Raw genomic sequence first — 22,282 nt, 5'->3', positions numbered from 1 at the left:
GGTACAGTGCTTGCCTAGCACGTGTGAGGCACTGTGTTCGATCCTCAGCACCACATAAAAGTAAATAAATTAAATAAATAAATAAATGTACCATGTCCATCTACAAGTGAAAAATATTTTTTAAAAAATATGAAAAAAAAACATGCACTCCATGCAATATTTAGGATATAATTTTACTTAAAAAAAAAAAAATCACTACTTATATAACATTCAAATTTAACTGGGCATCCTGTTTTTTGTTGTTGTTTTCTTGGGTTTTGTTTTTTGGTTTTTGTTTTGTACTAAGGATTGAACTCAGGGGCACTCAATCACTAAGCCACGCCCCCAGCCCCATTTTGTATTTTATTTAGAGGCAGGGTCTGAGTTGCTTAGTGACTCACTTTTTGCTGAGGCTGGCTTTTGAACTCAAGATTTTCCTGCCTTAGCCTCCGGAGCTGCTGGATCCTGCCTAGCTGCATTCTGTATTTTTATTTACTAAATGTGACAACCCTTTACCTCCTATACTCTGAGCAATTCCTACCCCAAAGTATCCACCCCAGAGACCAGAGGTTCATTTACACAACCAAGACTTTCAGTTCATCCTAAGAGGCAGTTCCCATCATTGGCCAGTGAGTAAGGTGATTACCCCTGGCAAGGGGCACTCAGTTCCATGATACAAAAGACAAACAGGAAACGGGAGGCACAGGGGGTGGATGGGGGTCATAGAATGGAAACACCAAATATCAGATGAGTAGAAAAGATGTAGAGGAGATGAGCAATTCTACAAGAAAAGGAGAAAGGGGAATTAATGACACTTGCTTCTTGGCCATTTGACCTATTCAAAGCTGTTCCTGCCAGCCAGCCTAAGGACATTGCTGAGCTATTTCCCCCTGAGATATACAGTGTCAATGAGGTGGGCCTGGAAAGGTTAAGGTCAGAAAACCTGCATTGTCAAGAAGTCACACCACCGTCAACTGTCCAAGCCCTAGCATTTCTTTCCTTAGGAAGGGTTATTAAAATGGGTTCATGATGCAATTAAATTAAATTAAAAGGTTTTTCCTGAAGTTAAAAAAACCCTAGTTTTCTAACTCACTAGGTCATTGTTTCACATTATTTCCTGGGTTTCAGATCACCCGTGCTCATGCGCTCCATGAGTAGGCAGCCCTCGCACACACCTTTGCAGTGGACCGCAATCGCTCCTTCGGTGTTCTCACAGATGTTCAGGAACCTTCGCACGATGTTGTCACTGGGTGTGCTGCCGTCTATGAAGAAGAGGTCATAGTGCTCGAAGCCAGCGTCTGTGAAGCGCTTCGCCTCATAAATCTTTTTGTTCAGTCTCACAACTGCAGTTACGTTATGCTTTTTGAAATAAGGGAAGTAGGCTTCAGGGGCATGAAGAGGGTAACCTAAAGGGAAAAGAAGCCATAAGCAGAAGGCATACGCTTCATCTCACATAACCCAGACACACACCCTGAACCACAAAGTGCAGAAATCTCAACAGACTTCAAAAGAAAGTATGTTTCATGAGGGTATAAAAGGTTCCAGAAGCTCATAAAAGCAGTCTGTGTAACTGAAACGTCAGAGGGGGTTAAAACCAAAACCTTCTCTAAGTATTGAAACAGCCCATTAAAGTTCAAAATCTCAATCTCTAGGATTCAAATCCCGAGGACATATGTACCCATCCCCAAAACAAAGGCATTCTTTAAGTACTCCAATGTGCATAAGAAATGGAATGATTCTTGGTGATTTTACTTCCCCCTTGAATGTTATTTTTCACTTGACAAATACATTTCAGCTACAGTTAAAACTTTTTTTTGCCAGATGTATAGCTTTAATCTATAGCACAATCCCCCAATAGGATAGATTCATGATCATAAAGCACCTTCATGCACAAGCCACAGTTGTATATAATTTCTCTTTTAATTCTCAAAACAACCATTGAGGATGGTTAACCCCATTTAACAGATTAAGCCACTAAAAGCTGGGGATACAAAAAAACAGTTAAACGGGAGGAATAAATCCAAGAGATCTACTGTACAGCATGGTAACTATAGTTAATAACAATGCACTGTATACTTGAAAGTAACTAAGAGGACATTTTAAGAAATGTCAAAAAAAAAAGTCACAAAAAAATTGATGAATATGTGTGGCAATGTACACATTAAATTGGACTTAGCCAATGTACAGTATTTTAAAACATCACATTGTACATCATGAATACATAAAATTTTGTCAGTGTAAAATATAAAATAATTTTTAACTTGAAAAAGAAGCTAAAAGAGAACCTTTTTGGTGAACATTTTCTATTGGGGGGGTGGGTTCTGTGATGCTAAGTTTTCCAACTCCTTGATGATGTCCACCACCATGTGAGCATTCCTAGAAGCTAGAGAATCAACTGAGTCACAGACCAGACCTAGTCAAGGCCAATCCACCGAGGTAACCAGTGGGAGCTTTGGCCACTTCAGGCCTTGCCTAGCAGCCCTAAGAGTTAAGAGGACAAATGCCCAGCACACTGATCCCCACATCTATAACCCATCCAGGGTAGGTAAGTAAAATAACTTCATTCAAAAATGGGGCTCCAAGGCAGCAGGAGTGACCTGCAAAGCCAGATGGCTTCTGCACTGTTCCTTCAGCTGCATTTCCTGCTGCCTTGGATCTTGGGCTGGTCCTTTTCATTTTCTCTCAACTCCAAGCCAACCCTTTTATACCCTGCCCTATGATGCTGGGGCTGAGGTCCACATATTATCCTTCCCAGACTACCTATCTAGGTGCCTTTTTGTTGACTCTAAAGATAGAAGACACTAAAGGGCAACCAGAAAAGGGCCTTCTTCCCATTCTATCAGTAGCACATCAGCAGCCGAAGAGGAGAGCAGCCAGAGCTCCCCACCCAGGGTGGCACTCCCAGTACCAGCCTGCTGCACTGCTGCAGGGCCAGAGCCCAGCCTTCTGGTCTCCACTCCTCAGTCCCCAATCCAAACAGTGCTCTGTAGCATGACCTCCAGAGGTCTGAGTTCCAGCCATCTGGCTTCTCCTCAATGCTCCCTGGCTCTAGTAATTCCACTTTCATCTCTCTAACCCCAGCCTTAAAGGCATTAGTTGTGTCTTCCATAATTTCTAGATTCTTCACTGTTGCGTATTTTACTTTTTAGACTTCTTTGTAGCAGACTCCTGGAGTTAAATTCCTTCTGTTTGGAATACCTAGAGTGGTTCCCATTTCCTGCCTAGACCCTGAAGATACACTATCTCCCAAAAATCTTGTGTGTTTTCTAAGCCTATTTCTCCAGCTTCCTCTTGGAGTCAGCGAGTTACCCAACATATTCCGATAAATGCCTTTTTAGTTTAATTTACCACAGTTGATTCTATTGCCTGTAACCAAGAGCCCTAACTGGAAGACTCTGCCAAGATCACAAGACTGAAGGCAGAATTGGAAGCAGAATTGGAAGGCAGGCCTAACTAATCGCAACCCGAATGCATGATTTTCATAGACTATTGAGCAAACAGGACATAAAGGTAACTTAACATCTTCTGTGTAAAAACAGCAACCTATACACACACATGAGGAGAAAGCACATGCTCTTCTACTTGCAAAAATCAAGTCTGCTTCCCTAGTTGGTTTATTTACTCAAATTATTTCCTAGCAACAAGTCTGTAGACTAAGTGGGAGAAGAACCATGGTTGGCATGAGGAAATAAGAGCTTTTCCATCGTGCAAGGAATAAGAAGTAGAGGGACTCCAAACACATAGGGAGCTTTCCTTGGGTGTGGTAGGCTAAAGGGAGCCTGTCTTATTCCTGGGATTCCTTTTACCTCTGTGATGGCACCTGCTTGGCTAGGTGCCATCCCTCCCTCTGTACAATCAAGGCTGTAAGAATCTCTTTTCTTATATGAATTTCCATCAGGAGTAAATGGAGGTTTAGCTAATATCCTCAAACACACTATTAGTAAGATATCTTTTGAGAAATGGACACTAGACAGAACTATAAAAAATGACAACAGACTTTTTAATAATAATAATGATCACACCTAACATTTATTGAGCACTTATGGCGTGCCAGGCAGTATGCGGAGTGTTCCATGTGAATTATCACATTAAACCCTACAATTACTCCGGCTACTAGTGCCTGAAAAGCTAACTGGTCCGTGCACACACAGGTTTTAAGAGGTGGGGCATTTGGACTCTGGCAGACAGATTTTCAACATCTGAGAGCCATGCGCTCTCAGCAACTGTGTGTGGTTATCCTGGGGGGCTGGTTTTAGCAATGTGAAAGCTCCCTGGGAGTCCTGCAGCCCACCCAGAGCGAGCACTCATACAACCCTGGCTGCATCTGGCCACTAGATGGCGCCGTGGCATCAGCGAGGCACAGGCTCTACCTGGCAGTGGCGCTGACACAACACAGAAAGACTTCCAAGCTGAAGGAGATTTTAAAATTCATCTCTTCACAACCACTCATTTTGAAGTTATGAGACTAAGAACAGCAGAGTCAAATGACTAGTCCACCTAGTCATTATTAAAAGTGAAAACTGCAAAAGGGACAAGGAAATGTCGGAAGATATAAAATATGCTGATTAGGCTCATTAACCAGTGAAGTCCCAAATTTTCAATTCTGCAAATATTTCAACAAAATTGACACAGGTGCATAAAATAGGTTGGAAATTATAATCCCGAGCTTATATATCTTTTGTATATTTTTCATAGGTATATAGAAACTTTTTTTCAAATGCTCTAATCATTCGCCTATTACTTTTCTCAAAAGAATAGACCTCTGAAAACAGTAATTATTTCATAATTACCATGAGTGGTATATTTGTTGTTCAATTTAAGTGTTCATTGGTGTTCTACATCTGGAATTATGGGACAAAAAGGTCAAAGATGGAAATGTAATCATAATATTTGAGATCTATTAAGGGCATATTGTGTGCCTGACGTGGTCAAGCTGTTCAAATAATCTCTAATCCTCACCAGACACCTGCAATGTAATCAAACTTCCCTTATTGTGATGTATAAGGAAACTGATGGTCAGAGAGCTGTGGAGCTCACTGAAGTTCATATAACCAGTAAGGAATCTAGGAGCCACTCTTCAACCTGCTCAGGGTCGTTACACCAATCTGCTCTCATTAAAAGAACAGGTTTATGCTTCAAATTGCTTGAATTCTGCTTCTCGGTTCACCTCTACACCACCTCCCCCTCCCTGAGAGAGAGAGAGAGAGAGAGAGAGAGAGAGAGAGAGAGAGAGAGAGAGGGAGGGAGGGAGTGTTGAAATGACATTACTACTTAAAAGACTTTGTAAATCTGAAACCTAAAATATCTGTTTTATTCAACTGCTATCATTCATCAATTCAAAATTGTTAAACAAACAAACAAAAAAGTAGGACTCCTCTTTCCCTATTGTCAAAATAGTGTGAACCAAGATGGCTAAGCAAGACTTCTAGTTCTCTCTGTTGACACAAACACCCTGAACATTCTTAGAATACATTCTGGTCCATCCCAAGAGCGTAGGGCTTCCTTTTGCTATTTGATTAATTCCTCAAAAATCTCAGCTTTTCTACTAACATACTCCCTAAAATGACCTTCAGTCTCCTCAGGAATGAGGAGGTTCCTCAAAATTTAAATTAAAAAAAAATTTAAGGAATGTACCAAGGCCTAAATGTAATTGGACCAAATTTATTAATTCCAATACAAACTTATTTTAAATTCAAAAGTATTTACAAAGTTAAAACCCTTCACAAAAAAAAAAAAAAAAAAATGCTGAAGCTTCTAATGAACACCAGATGTTACAATGGGGATTTCAGTAAAATATCAACATTTTACCAAAGAGAATCTTAAATGAAATTGTTCTAGACCTCATAAAAGCCAACAAATTAAAGTAACACTGTCAGACCTTTTTTTCTCAATGAGAGGGTACATTATATGTATAGAAAAAAAAAGGTGTATATAGGCAATATCTTAACCATAGTTATTTCTTGCTCATATAATTTTAAGAGTTTTATTCTCTATCTGTATTGCTAAATTTTCTATAGTAACATGTTCATTCTCTGTAATACAATTTTTAAAAGCACAGAATTTGGAATTAAAAAGACTTATGCCTGGTACTGGCTGCAAGAACCTGAACAATATGTAACTCCTCTAAGTTTCCTTGTCTTACATGAACTAACCATCACCTCCTACAGAGGGTGGATTACTAAAGAGATGATGTGTACAAGAGGCTTAGCACCATTCCTGGCATAAAACCAAGTGGCATCCATGATTCTTTCCCCATATTACAATATGGAACCAAAAAGAATGTTTTTTTAAAGATCTTTAAAATTAAGAATTATACTCAATTCCCAGTACCAAAAAAATTGCATAAAATACACATGTTCTTTTATTCAGTGATTCTATTTCTAAGAATTTGGAGAAGAAACTAGAACTGTAAAAGATGAATGAATAGGTATGCCGACCCTAGCAGTTTTTAAAATGTGAAAAACTAAACAACTTTTATCTCATTCAAAATAAACTAACAAGATTATGGCACATAGAGGGGAATAATAGACAATGCAGTCATGCAAAATGATAACATAGATCTACATATACTGCCATGAAAAACATCCACGACATGTAAGTGAAAAAAGCTAGCTATGAGATGGCAATTATGTTATGATCCTATTTTGGTAAAAAAAAAAAAAAAACTATAAATGTGTGTTTATGCATAGACATATACAATGATATCTACACTGAGAAAGTAAGATGTGCACAAGTGAAGAGAAGCAGGTGGAAGAAATTAAAAAACCACCGGTTATTCCAATTAGTAAAACTAGTAAATGTGAGTAGAATTATAGGTGACTTTTATGCCCATTAGTCCATCTGCATTTTCTCCACTCTTCTTAAAATAAGCATGTATTAGTTCTATAAAAATATTTTAGAGAATTTTTTAAATTATACCTCCCATCTCCTACGTAAGAAAACAGTAAAACATATGAATCCCAAATGGCAAAATTCTTTCAACTTTGCCAAATACCCAACAACGAAGCCACTACTCAAACAGAACACCTACTGTTTCTGGTTTCCTGGGCCTGCATCAAATACTTTTGCACAGAAGGTAGGTTTAATCAGCCCTGTCTTAAAAGACCAACTGTCAGAAAGCACTTTCCTCAGGTACTCCATGTGTTGTTCCTAACAACTCAACATGATAGAGGGTAATTAATCAATGTACAGAGCAAAATGAGAATCCTTAGCAAACAGATCTAATTCTAGCTTCTCTATAGAGATCCCCTGTTATTTAACTCTAAACCTGGATTACTATCCATGACGGGAGGGCAGGGGTGACCATGATTCAAGCAGGATTCCCTGCAAGGTAGTCACAGATATGAAATGATATACATATTTTGTAGAAACTCAAACTGTCAAATCTAAATATATGAATAAGAATACATTATGAAACCCAGATTTCAGAAGTAGGGATGATGATGATGATGATTATGATGATATAAAAAGAGTAAATCTAGACAAGAGGTTTCCAATTAGGTTCCCAAGGAAAACTGATGCACTCCACCCCTATAACCAGACAGTAAATAGGAGTTATTGTGTCCATGGATAACATTTTTTTTTCCAATTTGATTTACTTCCCTTGTGAACTAATCTTAAACCCTTGATGTCTATCATTACATATCGTCGAGGTAATGTTAGGAGATTGAAAAAAAGATGAATAAGTAGAAAACAAGTATTAGTGGCAAACTTCACATAGCTAATCATGTTGCATTCAAGAGGTATGTTTTGCTTTGTTTTTATTTTACTGAATACATATTCCCATTGCTGCAAATAAGTAGTTTTATTACTGTCAGCTAGAAAATTTTTACTCATTGTCTCAAAGGAACTAAGCATATTGTATAGTATAGTGGTGATGTTCAGGAGCCCAGTTCTGAGTTGGAATAACAGTTCTGCACACACTATGTGACCCTGGGCAAATCCCACTAATGAGCCTCCATTTTCTCCTTCTTAAATGTAGATCACAGAATCTACATCTAAGAATTACTGGATATTAACTGAGATGATGCTAGAAACTAGCATGTAGTCAGTACTAAATAAACATCATTATCATCACTCAGTATGACACTCCTCAAGAATACCTTGGGGACACTCTTACAACCAACTGAATCTGAGAAACATTTACAGAATTCAGCAATCTGTTTAGTGGTTTAGCAATCAATTTGTTTATCAAATTCTTCTTTAGTAACTAGATAAAGAAAACATTCTATGTATAGCAACCTAAAAAACATGCTAGTTTTAAAAGAGTGGGTCTAGCTCTGCCTACTGGAAATTTAACCTTCAACACACTGGTTACTATTCAATTTTCTAGATCATGAATAGAGTGTAGAATATTACCAAGAGAAAGCATCATCTGAGGAAATCAAGAAATTAAAGAAAAGTAACTAAAATAAATTTTTGGAGGTTAAAGTAAAGAAAAACCTACCATTTTCAATTTTGCTTTTAGGATGTGGTCCACTAAATGCTAAAAATTTTCCTGGAACAATCCAGTTGAAGTCACCATTTTCAACTCGCTGGCAGAATTTTGTGAGAAAAGAGAAGAAAAATATTTTATAATTCTTAAACAATTTAGGAAACCCTTACAAATAAAACTGCTTTTCCGTCTATTAGTACTAGACCAACTGGACATATATGAAAACAAAGTAATATAACTTAAAAATGTACATCTGATTCTCAAAATGATATTTATGAATTCAATTCACTTGAGAAATTTTTCTGTCTAGACTATGAAAAGTTTAGGCTGTATAAATGGTTTAGGGGCTGGGTATATAGCTCAGTTTGTAGAGTGCTTGCCTCACAAGCTCAAGGCCCTGGGTTCAATCCCCAGCACCACCAAAAAAAAAAGAAAGAAAGAAAGAAAAGTTAGTTTATTTAAGGTATGGTATTTTGCTTAAAATAAGTTTGTCTCCTGGTCACTCTGAAATGAAATGAAATTAAAACAAACATTGTTTATCCCAGCAATAAATAAAGGGAGGTAAGAAAAAAATGAGAGACATAAACATTTCCATGAACACGGTAAGCAATGAAAAACTGTCAATATCAGGTTTATGATGAACACACTTCCAAATCTTTTCTGATTTGATGGGCTGATGTCTATTGTTGATGCTGATTTGAAGACTGCAAAATGGAAGAAGGCAGAGGGAGGGACAGAAACTCATTAAATCCTGGAGGTACACCACAAGCTAGAGTCAGTCAAGGTTTCCTGCAGGGATTGCAAACCCAAGCAATAAAAGCGGATGCTCCTCCACTCAAGTTAATTAGTCACCCTGCAGAAAATTTGAATGTGGCTAACCTTAAATTTTCAAGTAAAATCTCTGTCTTTGAAATATTAACTTTCATTTTTATTTTATTTTATTTTATTTTATTTTATTTTATTTGCATCATCTGAGGAAATCAAGAAATTAAAGAAAAGTAACTAAAATAAATTTTAGTTACTTAGAACCCAGGGACACTCAACCACTGAGCTACATCACCAGACCTTTTATATTTTTTTATTTTGAGACAGGATCTCACTGCATTGCCAAGGCTGGAATTGAACTTGGATCCTTCTACCTCTGTGTCCCAAATCTCCGGAAAATGGTGATTATTTTAAATTAGGTTTTTAAATACTATGGGCTGACTGATCATCAGCTGTCATCCTCTAGTCTATATACTCTAAGGAATAATCAGAAAAGGTCTGAAGACCAAGAAAGACGTCAACTACTTCCACCACACCATCATCCCCTTCATTTTCTTTTCTTCCCTCTGAATTCATGGGACATCAGAACAGGGCTAAGGTTACCCAGGACAATGCAGGTAGTTGGGAGACATCTGTACAATCTATCGCAAAATACATGTATTTCCTCTTCACTTATGTCTTCTCTACATACCACCCCCACCCCACCTCCCTAGTCTCTGATCTCAAGGCAGGGAAATAACATGGTTCTCTCCAAGGGGCATCTATGGCTATCTATATAAAAGGCTGTCTTCTCCAGTCTTTTATATAGATGACCTCAATAATAGGAACCTGAGCCAAGTAAGAGTCTGCACTCTACTGTAAGAACTCAATAAATATTTGTTAAATAAATTAGAATAATATCATCAAGGAAATTATTATTACCATTTCCATGAAAATCAAAACTTGGCTATACATTTTCATTTTTAAAATGAGGATATATCTTTCCAACTATAAAAAGTTATAAATAAAACTTTACATGATATATTGTTATGTCAGCATTGCATTAATCTACTTGTAATTACATAATAACTCTATAATGCCCTAAGTAAAATCTTAGCAACAGCATGAATGTCACAAAAACATATGTGTGACTATCTGTTTATAATCATTTGAATAAAGAATCAAATATACAACTCCTATGGCAATTAAACATTAATTCTTGTTCAAATAAAAGTCCTAAATTAATAATCCAATATCCATTTTGAGCAATTAATACACCTAAAGCATTCTTTAAAAATTCAAGAATAAAGGTGTACTCTAATCAAAAGTCTAAAATCAGCTCTTCAGGGACAGTAGAAGAAATCCAGTTTCCAGGTTCACTACATCTGTGTCCTTGGCCACCAAATAAGCAGATAAATAAATTGTGCTATATCTGTTTATTTGGATCATAGACTTCTGTTTGGTTAAATAATAACCTTTTGTAATCAATCATATAGGAGAGAGGCCATGATCTCTCAGAATCAAAAGAATAGGTTTGCAAATTTTCCTACCCAAAAAGATAAACATTAGATAATACTGGACTATCTTTAGCAGTCTGGATAAAGTTGATACAATAAATAACAGACTGATGTCTTAAATCTGAAAAAAAATTTAATAAGAAAGTTACAACTTTAACCTAACAGAAGCTTCCTTGGGTAACCTTCCAAAATTAATATATGTGTCTCCTTTCACAGTGAATTATAAAAATGCTAGTATCAATAACAGAACGTTTAAGATAATATAAATTGGTTTTTCAAGCAAACACGCACTTCAAAGAAACCTAGATCAGATAGGAACTCAAGGTACTTTCCAACTCTACGACATTTTATAAAGAAACATCTAAGCAAGGATCAGGCAAGAGTAGGATTTAGCCTCTTCTAATATAAAGTCACAATCTACCAAATATTATGTAGGAAATCTATAGATGTTCTACACTATGAGAAAACCCCAAAACAAAATCTGAATTCCTAAAACTGATATATTTGGGTGCTATTATTAACTTTACTGCAGAAGTCTTCAGTTCACAAAAGATTCAACAGATTTCTTTTGAATAGCTAACTCTCCTGGTGAGTACACTTAAAATATAATTTGCTTTGAAAGCACAAATTTTTACAACTTCTAAGAAATACATCTGTGCCTCTGTTGTAGCAGTCGCAAATATTTTCCACTCAAATGTTAAAAAGTATTTGGCCTATATGCCATTGTAATAAGCCTACAGTAAAAGAAAAGATAATCCTGAAGTTTACAATTAAGAGACTGCTTCTTTTATTGATGTGACTTCTCAGACAACATGAATAAATAATTTTGAAGCATAATTCAACATTCGCTCAAATATTTGCTGAGTCTTCATTAAATACCAAGGACTGCAACTTAGTGTCACATAAAAAAATAATAAAAAGCATTCTCTCTGTTCTTTTAAGGAATACAAAAACAAGCAGAAATAACACTAAAAGTGGCAACACATAGACTGACTCCATGCAACTCACTTAGTCTACACAGCAACACTATGAGGCAGATGGTATTTACCATCACCATCTGATCCTTTAAAGAAGAGTTGTACTAAATTTTGATAAATGCCAACACAGAAGTACACAAGAGGTACAAGGTTGGGGCAAGTACTGTTTTTAAAAATTAAGAAAGAACTACAATGCCTATTTTAAAATTCATTTTAAAAGTGTACCCTTTTATTTCCTTAATTTCTAAAACAATTAATTAGTGTTGACAGTGTAGTTGTATTACATAAAGGTGAATATGCTGTCAAGATGGGTACTTTATGAGCTTAAAGCCAAGTAAATATTTGAGTTGTTTGGTTTAAATTAAGTTTCCATGAACTTTGACTTTAAGTAATAAACTTTAGATTTCTAATTTAGATCTGCCTTTGAGAGAGACAGTGTGGAGGAGGGAAAGAGGAGTGTCCTGTTCAGATGATTACTTCATCTCTGCTAGCCACGGCTGCAAGAGGCAAACAGTTGTGGGCCTGGAGGTTTATTCCGACAGTCCAGACCAGTGAACACCTCTGCTGATAAAAGAACAGCGAGCAAAAATCCAGGGCACATTTGCTGATGTCATTCTAATGTTCAAGACATGAAGGTCTGGGGACAGCAGCTCATATAGGGTTGCTGAAGCTCAAAAGCAGGTGCTTTCAATCATGAAACGTGTGTATGACCAGAAATCATGAGGCCCACAGATGAGCAAAGTACAGGAGTGAGCAAATGAAGAGAAAGGACTAGCAAGATGGCTTAAGAAAGAAGACCAGAGATGAGAGGGAGAAATACAAGAGACAGCACCTTACAAGTTAGGAAAGGAAAGTAAGTTTCCAGAATTAGAAAGTGGCCACAGGGCAAATCAAATAGGAAGAAGACCAAGCCCTGCCATTTGTTTTTCTCACTTCTGTGTTGCAACAGTTTCAGTGGAATTATGAAGATATAAACCAGACCATAATTAGTTGTAGAATACAGACTGCTCTCTCAAGAAGTTTGAGGGAAAAGAAAGGACAAAGACCAAACAATAATTAAAGAGGAAGGGGAAAAACCATGGGAAATTGCTTAGGACAGGGTAGGCCTCTAAATATTTTATAGACTTAACCAACATGATCTTTAACTAGCAATGGGTGTGATTTATTAGCAGATGAGGAAAACACTGGGCACCTCCACTTTAGCAGATGCGGTGGCCAGAAAGGAATTCTTGTTCTATAATCTTGTGGCCTCTGAGTGATGAAATCAATACTATAGGATGTCTCCAGGGCAATGCTTCTAATAGTTCTAATAATTCGATCACCATGGGAGGAACACCTCTATAATTGCTCCCAGTGGTGAGGACATGTCCACATGCCTACATTCTGAGGCTTGCTTGACCCCAGTCCTATGACAGGCACTCTCATTTTTCCAGTCCACAATCTATGAACAAGTGAAGATGGAAGACCAAGCAACACCCAGATTACATTCTAGTTTACAAATTCTAATCCAAGGCAAAGCCTTGAACATCATACTTTTTTAAGTGTTCAACAACACTGACTCTTGATGTTGACCTAAGGTGACTTGTTGACAATGGGAGATCTAACAAACTTTACTCATTCCCAAGGGACATGCTAAAGGGCAAAATCAGGAGGCTACAACTCCTGGTAGCCTGAACATTTATTTATGCAATGAAGGATTACAGTCAATCTGGAGACAGTCCCTGGATTTTAGATTACAATAAATAGCAGTCTATGCTGCAAATAACTGATTTTTTTTTTTTTTTTTTTTTTTTTTTTTTTTTGGTGCTGGGGATCAAACCCAGGGCCTTGTGCTTGCAAGGCAAGCACTCTACCGACTGAGCTCTCTCTCCAGCCCCAAATAACTGATTTTTTAAAGAAGAGATTGCAGCACAGATTGGCTGATAATGAAAGAAAGAAACACTATTCCAAGAAGTTGTCTACCACAGTAAAATCTGTTCCTTGGAATGTTACTACAAAATCAGAATGGATCTTTAATTAATAAGACTTAGTCACTTTCTACTGGAAATAGATCGCACAAAATATTTGAAAAGTGCTATACTCCTTTCTAAGTATTCATTCACACACTTCTTTAGTTCTTTCATTTCAGAAACATATTTAAAGACTGCCCACTATGCATGTACCATGCTACTGGGTTACTTATTCATACAAAGAGAAATAGGACGTGGTCCCTGCCCACAAGCACTCACGGTGCAGGGGAGACGCAGCTGTGGAAGAAGAATCACAAAGCACTGCATGGATGAGATTCCACAGACTGAGAATGACTTAACAGTAGAACACATGAACATGGTGGGAGAAAAGAGGGGCTCGCAGGTGGGAAGATGGAGCAAGAGCATGTTCACAGGCACAAGAGCATGAAGCAGTGCCCTTCTGGGTAGCTGCATGGATGGAAAAGAAAAAAGGGGAGAGGAAGGAAGCCCATGCCAAGGCAGGCTTTTGTGCCACAGTAAAAAGTTTACATTTCCTCCCGGATGTTAGTCAGTGTGTAAGCCATGAAGGACTTAAAATAGGGGAAAGATATAATCAGATCTTGTTTTTAAAACATTGACTCTGATACTAATGGGAAGACTTGCCCAAAAAGGCCCAAGAGTAAAGAAACACCTACAGTGGACCGCTATAACAGACCAGTGCTTTCTCACAAATAGTTCCCAGATAAGCTGCACTATAATATGACTAAGAGAACCTGACATTACTTTCTAGAACAGCAATGTTCTTCTCCCAGAAGAGCACCCTATCAGAGAAGATGGCAATACAGATGACTTATGAATTGCTGCAATTATCTCAGGAGCCAAACGTTACACATTCAGCCTGTCCTGGCTCAATGAGAAACTCTGCATAGACAACTACTTTGAAGAATCAGAGATGACAGCTGGTGGCAAGAGTCAAACACGATAACGTCTGCAGAATAAGGCAAGTGCTATGGCTTCAGGTAGTAAGAGTGAAGGCTCCAGCGCTACACTTGAAGGAATAAAATTACAGGTAGTCTCCTACAAGAAAAAAAAAAAAAAATGAACCTGGAAAATACAGTGAGCTAATAGGAGACACTTAATATCTGTTCAATAAACAAACTGAAAAGTTGTTAGATTAAGGCCATGTAGAGAGTAAGGTGGCTTCATGATTTTCTTATAACCAATGTTTATTTGAACATCATTATTTTTTTTAAAACAAAGTTTCCTAACCAGAGTTGACCACCATGGAATTGCTTGGGAAAGGACTGGTACAGCCAGAGTACCCAGGCCAGATGCCAACAGCTGTGATTATGATCACAGGGTGTTGAGCAAATGTTATCATTTTCTTTGTATGCCATCATGAGAAACAAAAGGAAGCCCTGTGCAGGGACTCCACTCCCAGGTAAGCGGTAACAGTGCCTCTGTCATTAAAGAAGCAGTAGCCAAGTGCAGCTCTCACTGGCACCAAGTAGCCAGTGTAAAGATGTGGCCTGGGCTTGTCAGCGTGTGAAGCACAGGGTCAAGTCAAAAACAGCTTGATGTTCCAGGAAATATTCTCATACTCACAGAATGACTTCACAGGATATATTTTTAATTTTTTTTTACAAAACAAAAAGGAATGATTTGTGTGGCGTGGGAGGAAGGACAATGGCAGATACAAAAAGCTCAAAGAAAGAAATTAATTTCTCAGCTTTGTAGTAGTTTTTGAACTTCAGGTTCCATCTAATTTCCAAAAGGCAGTTCATGGAGATTGAAGGGGCCAAATGCTGGATAGAATAATAAGTGCAAGCTACAGTGAGGAGGCAACCCCATGAGCTGCCCTGGAAGCATTGTTGCTCTGCATTTCTTCCCATACCCACAATTAAGGACAGGGCACTGCTACAGCATGATGCTTCCTCTGTGTTTTTCTGTGAGTTCATCTGTGTTTACGCAACATAAGGACATCATCAAAAACAGCAAGTCTCTGGTAAACACCAGAAAGCCCCTTAAGAACAACTAGAATAACAAACTGAAGACATCAGATTCTCTCTGATGAACAATGACTGCTTAAGTATAGCATCATTCATGATCAGTGGAATCATTAATGATCAGTGGAACACAGGCACAGTCTTGTTTGGTAAGAACAGTAATCTCCCCCACTTAGAGTTAGGGTCTCCTAAGCAGAATTATCACCCTACATAAGCATTAACCTATAACTTTGCTACTGGAGAGTTTAGAGTTTCTCACATATGTACAGGTACATAATTCAGAAGAATATTCATATTCATTCATCCTCATTGTTTTTCCCTAGGACTAAATGTCTATTTTTCATTTTTCTGAACTAGTCCATGGCTAGATTTCAAAGCAGTGGTGGCTCTCTTAGTCCTCAAGTTCTTCAAGAACATCTTAAGAAACATGTAGGAAAAGTATGAATGTTTTGACACTAATTCTTACAGGAAACTTTTGGATCACCACCTGCAGTTCCTTTTCTGGACCTTCCTGTATAGCTGCCAGAATTGTATCTGTTTGATTAGTGCAAATGGGAGGAACTGCAGAGTTCTACAGGAGGTTGGCAAAGGACCTGGAAAGACCAGGTTTTGAAAGACACTTACACAAGATGGAAACCAACCCTCAGTGCTTACAGCAATACTTAATGCAGTGTGCCATTTGCAAGTCACATGAAAATAAAGCAGGAGCCTGAGGTATCTTACCCCAAGCTTTCTAGACAAGACAGAGCCTTGAAATGAACTCTCCAGTGAACAATTAAATCACAAAAAGCAAGAAATATAACCTGTTCTTCTTCTCCTAGACTTCCTGTCACACTGATGGACGATGCTAGCAACCTAACAAGCCTGTCATTCTTGCAGAATCTGCATTCTAGCTACATGTGGCTTCTATGTACTTAAAATGTTTCAAGACCAAATTAAGGTATGCCATAGTGTAAAGTACACATTATGTCTCAAAGCCTTACTCAAAAAATGTAAAATAATTAATGCGTAGGTCTTTGATTAACTTTGGGAGTTGAATTTTGCGCAGGGTGAAAGAGAGGGGTTCAATTTCACTTTGCTACATATGGATTTCCAATTTTCCCAGCACCATTTGTTGAAGAGGCTATCTTTCTGCCAGTATATGTTTCTGGTGCCTTTGTCTAGTATGAGATAACTATATTTATGTGAGTTTGTCTCTGTGCCTTCTATTCTGTTCCATTGGTCTTCATATCTGTTTTGGTACGAATACCATGCTGTTTTTGTTACTATACCTCTGCAGTACAAGGTCTGGTATTGTGGTTAACTCCGGCTTCACTTTTCTCACTAAAGACTTAAATTCAGCATACTACAGTAATACAGCCATATCAATGTTTATAGTAGCTCAATTCACAATAGCTAAGCTATGAAACCAACCTAGGTGCCTTTCAAAAGATAAGTGGATAAAGGAATTTGGTATATATGTATAATAGAATACTACTCAGCAATAAAAAAATATCTTTATGACTTTTGCCAGTAAATGGATGGATGGATCTGGAGACTATAATGCTAAGCAAAATAAGCCATTCCCAAAAAACCAAAGGTCAAATATTCTCTCTGATTATGTGAATGCTAAGACAAGGGCCGCAGGGGGAGAATAGAAGTTCATTTGATTAGACAAAGGGGAATGAAGGGAAAGGAGGGGGGATGCAAATAGGAAAGACAGTGGAATGAATCTGCCATAACTTTCCTATGTATATATATGAATATACCACAGTGAATCTCCACATCATATACAACCACAAGACTTGGATCCTAATTAGAATAAGATATACTCCATGTTTGTAAAAATATGTCAAAACATACTCTACTATCATGACTAACTAAAAAGAACAAGTTAAAAATTAAATTAAAAATGTAAAATCTCTCAATAATTTTGTATTGGCTACACATTGAAATAATATCTTAGCTATATTGCATTAAGTAAAATCTATAATTGAAATTAATTTTATTTCTTTTCTACTTTTTCTAAATGTGGCTACTAGATTATTTAAAATATATATGACTCTCATAATATTTCTACTGGACAGTGCTGCTTTACACCTTTGAATTACAGGATAAAGACAGATAAAACCTTTGGCAGAATGAGCAGAGGTTTATAAATAGACAATATTCAATGGGTATTTCCCATGTTCTGCTGACCTCATCATTTACATTTGTAAGTAGCATTCTGATCATAAGATTCCCCTTTCATATCACATAGAGACACAGTCTTACTGGTTGAGGCTTTTTCTTGAGTCATATTATATATTACATGTACTTGTGCCTTTGAAAGATTTCATCCTGAATATCTCCTAGTCATCAGGGTGATATTCTCACAAATTGCCATGGATGATAAAAATTTTACTTTGAAAACTACAGTGCCTTCACTGGAATGCTGACTCTGCTGGAGCTAATAGAATGTCGAAATTCAGCTACTCCACACAAGTTCACCAAATGTCCAGACTCACTGGAGCAGGGCAGACATCAAGAGGTGGAGCTCTAGCAAGAAGTGACTGGGCCCCAGAGTGTTGGCAAAGATGGTCATTTCTTTACTCACTTATTTATAAAGAAAACATTTATGAAATGCCAAACACTCCACTTTGTCATTTTCTCTTTTATGGGCTGTATAATAGAATAGATACATCATTCTCAAAAAGGAAGATGTTTGACAGAAAACTTTTCAAATGTTCACCAAAACCGACTAACTCCAGTCCTAATCCCTGGATGGTGGTTGTTAGCTCACAGGGTGAGGCCTCACCCCACCAAGATGTTTGGTTGGTTGTAAGAACTGAATTGTACCACGTGCTTAAGGTTTTTCAATAGCACTTTCAACTCACCCTTCAACATCATCATGAAAGTTAAAAGAGAGAGAGACAGAGACAGAGAGAGAGAGAGGGAGAGATGGTTAAGAAATAAGTAAAACATCATTGAGCTAGTCCTCTTTATTGTAGTGTTTGTTCCTTCCTTTCCTTCTGTATCCCTCACCAACCTCTCTTTTTATTAAAATTGCTTTAGTGTTTGGTCATATATTTTTCTCCATGCTTACATACATAGGGTAGACATCCAGGTTATTTGGGGGAAGAGGACCTAAAATTTATCTAATTTGGAGACTCACTTTAAGAATACAGAATTATTTCTCTCTCCTTTTCTCTCTCACTCGTTCTCTCACTTGCTCTCACTATTTCTCTCTCTCTCTCTCTCTCTCTCTCTCTCTCTCTCTCGCAACCTGCGGGCAGACACTCTGCCTATCCACTTAAAAAAATCTCTTGCGTGGAAAAAAAAAATTTTTGCCAGGTGTGGTGGCACACACCTGTAATGTCAGGGACTTGGGAGGCTGAGACAGGAGGATCACAAGTTCAAGGTCAAACTCAGCAACTTAATGAGGCCTTTAGCAATTCAAACTAAAAAATAGAAAGGTACCCCAGGTTAAGTCCCTAGTACCAAAAAAAAAAAAAAAAACGGAATTACTAACATAAAATTGGTATAGAACATTAACAGGTACCCATTCAATCAAGAGGTCTCAACATTTACACTTCATTAGCTTCAAAGTATATCACTGCTGTGCACGTGATATAATACATGTAGTATGTATCATACAGCATCATACCTATAATATGTATGAGGTGGGAGTGTCTTGTTATATTTTATTTTTTAAAGGGGATTATAAACACTCTTCTGTGTCTTTGCAACAATATATTATAGTAATCACCCTATGTAGTATAGTTGAATTCATGTTTTTAAATGTGCACACAGCATCCATGATGTACATGTGCCACAGTTTATCCAACCATAGGTGCACATCCCTTTGTTTCTAGTCTTCTGTTTTGAAAAAGAAAGGATTCTTTCACTACTATGCAAATGCCACAAAAATATTTTATAGTTTTTAAAAAGCTGGGAACTTTTTAACAAATGGCACTAAATTTATTAATTTTTGGAGAAGTAGTAATTTCATTATGTTGACATGTTGTAACAAAGAATGCAGTATGTTTTTCAACTTGGACAAATCCCACCCAAGGGAATTTGCAATCTAAGAAGGAAAATAAAGCTTGTGTGAAAATAGTCATGATGTCAGAAAAATGAAAAGCACAAATTAAAAACCATGAAATTAATGGGAAGGGAATACTCCAGAGGTGCAGTCTGGTCTGTGTAGGGTTTGAACACAGATGAAAAGGAGGAGAGAAGAGTTAAGGGAGATGTGAAGCTGGGTGAAAGCAAGTTCAGCTGGGGCACAGAGACATTTGAGAAACAGTAAGTAAGCAGCTCAGAGGCTAGAACAGAGAGTGCACACAGTGCGGAACCAGGAGATGAGGCCATGAGGGTAGGTGGAACTCAACAGAGCCGAGAATTCCAGACGGAGGAGAATATCCTCTTTTTGCAAGGCAATGGGACCCACAGCCAGTTTGGGGCCAAGAAGAAAATAAGATGAGAGCTCTGTTTTAGGATCACTCAGGCAGCCTGGGAGGAGAAGGCCAGCACTCAGGCAGAGAGCAATGATATTAGTCCACAGGAAACCATACGAGACCTGAGCTAGTGGGAAGGAAGCGAGAAGAGGAAGGGAGAAAGAGAACATATCCTGTGGCACCAGTGACAGGAATTCAAACAGTAGATTAAGGCGGGGATAATAAGGATGCTTCTAGGCTTGAACCTGGGCAAACAAGAGGATGGTGACACCATAGATGTCAACATAGATGAACAAAGCAGAAGGCGGTGTTTGGATTAAAGATATTAGTTTTGTTTCAGATTTATGAAATGTAACATGCAAGCAGGATATTCAAATAGACATAGCCTGGACTAGAGCCCCCAAAATGAGGGCTGTCCTGGTCTTAGAAAGGATGTGATAAATTTTATTACTCTCTTGGGGGCACCCAGCAGATGAGCTCATGTTCAGTGAATGTCCAGCCTCCTCACACTCCACAGGCTTCTCATGGGTCAGAAAAAAGTTAAGGACTTCTAGACTCCTTACACTGCTCAGAAAGTGCCCTTCTTCAACATCTGCTTATAGTCTGACCCAGCCCAGATAGCCACTGCCTGAATGGACAGGCAAGACATCATCTGAAAGCTTCCTAACGGTGCCATGAGGAAAAGTTCAATGAACTCCTAAAACTAAGTGCATTCAACTCTGTTCCAAAACAGAATATATACAGTCAAGAGCATTATAAGTTATAAATCCAGTTTTGTTTTAAATAAAGTTGAATTTTCAAATAAAATAACAATTTTTCCAGACTATATTTCAAAATTATTTTTTCTTATAAAGGTACAAAAGATTGTCAATAAAGTTTAATAAGAGAATATATAGCAAATATGGCATTTTCCTAAATTAAAATTTTGGTGACTCTTGGTTCAACAATAAAAAACAAAGCTGAAAGGACAAAACAACTGGGGGTGGGTGGTCAAGAATGCTTTTATTTAGCAGTTAGATGGAAAAAAATTAATCAGTATGAAAGTATATTTTGCAAAAAAAAAATTAAATGTACAAACCTCATAATGTTCATATTCCTCCACATCAAATGTCTCAAAGTCAAAAAATCCATGTTGTAATCCCTAAAAGAAGAATTTGAAATAGTTTTTACACTAAATTGATAAAATAAATTCATCATTTCTTAAATTCCCAATAACAATAATATAAGAGCTTGAAACTTTTCAAGCTTTTTTAATTTTATGCATCTCTAGAAATCATTTCACAACAGTGGTCCCACAAAGGATGTCTCTTGGGTTCTAATTTACACTAATTTTTATTTGAAATTAATAATGTATGTAAAAATGGGACAAAGTGGCAACTTTATGGTCAAAATCCAATGAGAACTATACCTATGACAGAATATATATTATAGTGATTAACTTCTCTGATAGAAAAATAATCAGTTATTCTTAGAAAGTTTTGTTTTCCTTAATCTAATGAGATATTTAACAAAAAAGGGCATTTTTAATTTCTAATTTATTTCTAAAACTACTTTGAGACAATTTGTTTTCTGATGTTAGTCTGATGTTAGAAGGAAAAAACTGATATTTTTAACAAAACAAAGAAAGCTTCACACTTCTTTTTGTAACAAATGACTTAAAACTTTTTAAAATTATCTAGCTTGCTCAGATCTAATATTTTCAGGGGGACAGTCTTTTATTTTACAAACCCTGAAGCTGTACAGATTACAACAGAAAACAAACCCACAGGTATATTTTAAAGTTACATGATCAAGTCATTAAAAATAGAAAAAGAAACTAGTAAGCTAAGCTCCCGTACTTTCAGCTTTGAAAAACCTGTATTTTTCAAAATACAGGTCACAGGCCAACTGCATCAAAAACACTTAAGATAGCTTACAAGAAAAGACAGATTCCTGGGCCCCATCCCAGAACTGTGACATCAGACTCTCTGGGGATGGGGCCCAGGATCAGCATTTTAACATGCTTTCCTAGGTAATTCTTATAAATGCTAAATTCTGCCAACACTGGTTTAGGCAATTCCTACAGAAAAAGTAGAACAAGTTAAACCTTTCAAAAAGCAACTTAGTTCATCTATACTTACCATTCAGTGAAAAAATGAAAACAGTGAGAAAAATGTTCTAAATAATCTACTTTTCTTCCTTTCTCATTTTTAAAATGTATACTTGCATATGTAACTATATGTTCACATAACACAAGACCTATGCTTATGACAATGTTA

At 37.2% G+C, this 22,282-nt stretch overlaps 1 protein-coding gene across 3 annotated transcripts in view; it reads right to left on the bottom strand.

Moving 5' to 3' along the window:
• CDC14A (cell division cycle 14A) overlaps positions 1-22,282 on the bottom strand; it is a 169,954-nt gene that overhangs the window by 71,390 nt on the left and 76,282 nt on the right. For all 3 annotated transcript variants that reach the window (XM_079110671.1, XM_079110669.1, XM_079110670.1), the window contains 3 exons: positions 21,103-21,165; positions 8,426-8,513; positions 1,155-1,385 (listed from right to left, as the gene is read on the bottom strand). In XM_079110671.1, the coding sequence (XP_078966797.1) occupies positions 1,155-1,385; positions 8,426-8,513; positions 21,103-21,165 (382 nt within the window). The remainder of the gene's footprint in view (positions 1-1,154; positions 1,386-8,425; positions 8,514-21,102; positions 21,166-22,282) is intronic.

This window comes from Sciurus vulgaris (assembly GCF_902686455.1).
Source record: "Sciurus vulgaris genome assembly, chromosome: 1".
NCBI classification, from domain to species: Eukaryota; Metazoa; Chordata; class Mammalia; order Rodentia; family Sciuridae; genus Sciurus; species Sciurus vulgaris.
This window is presented reverse-complemented; position numbering and strand designations above follow the sequence as displayed.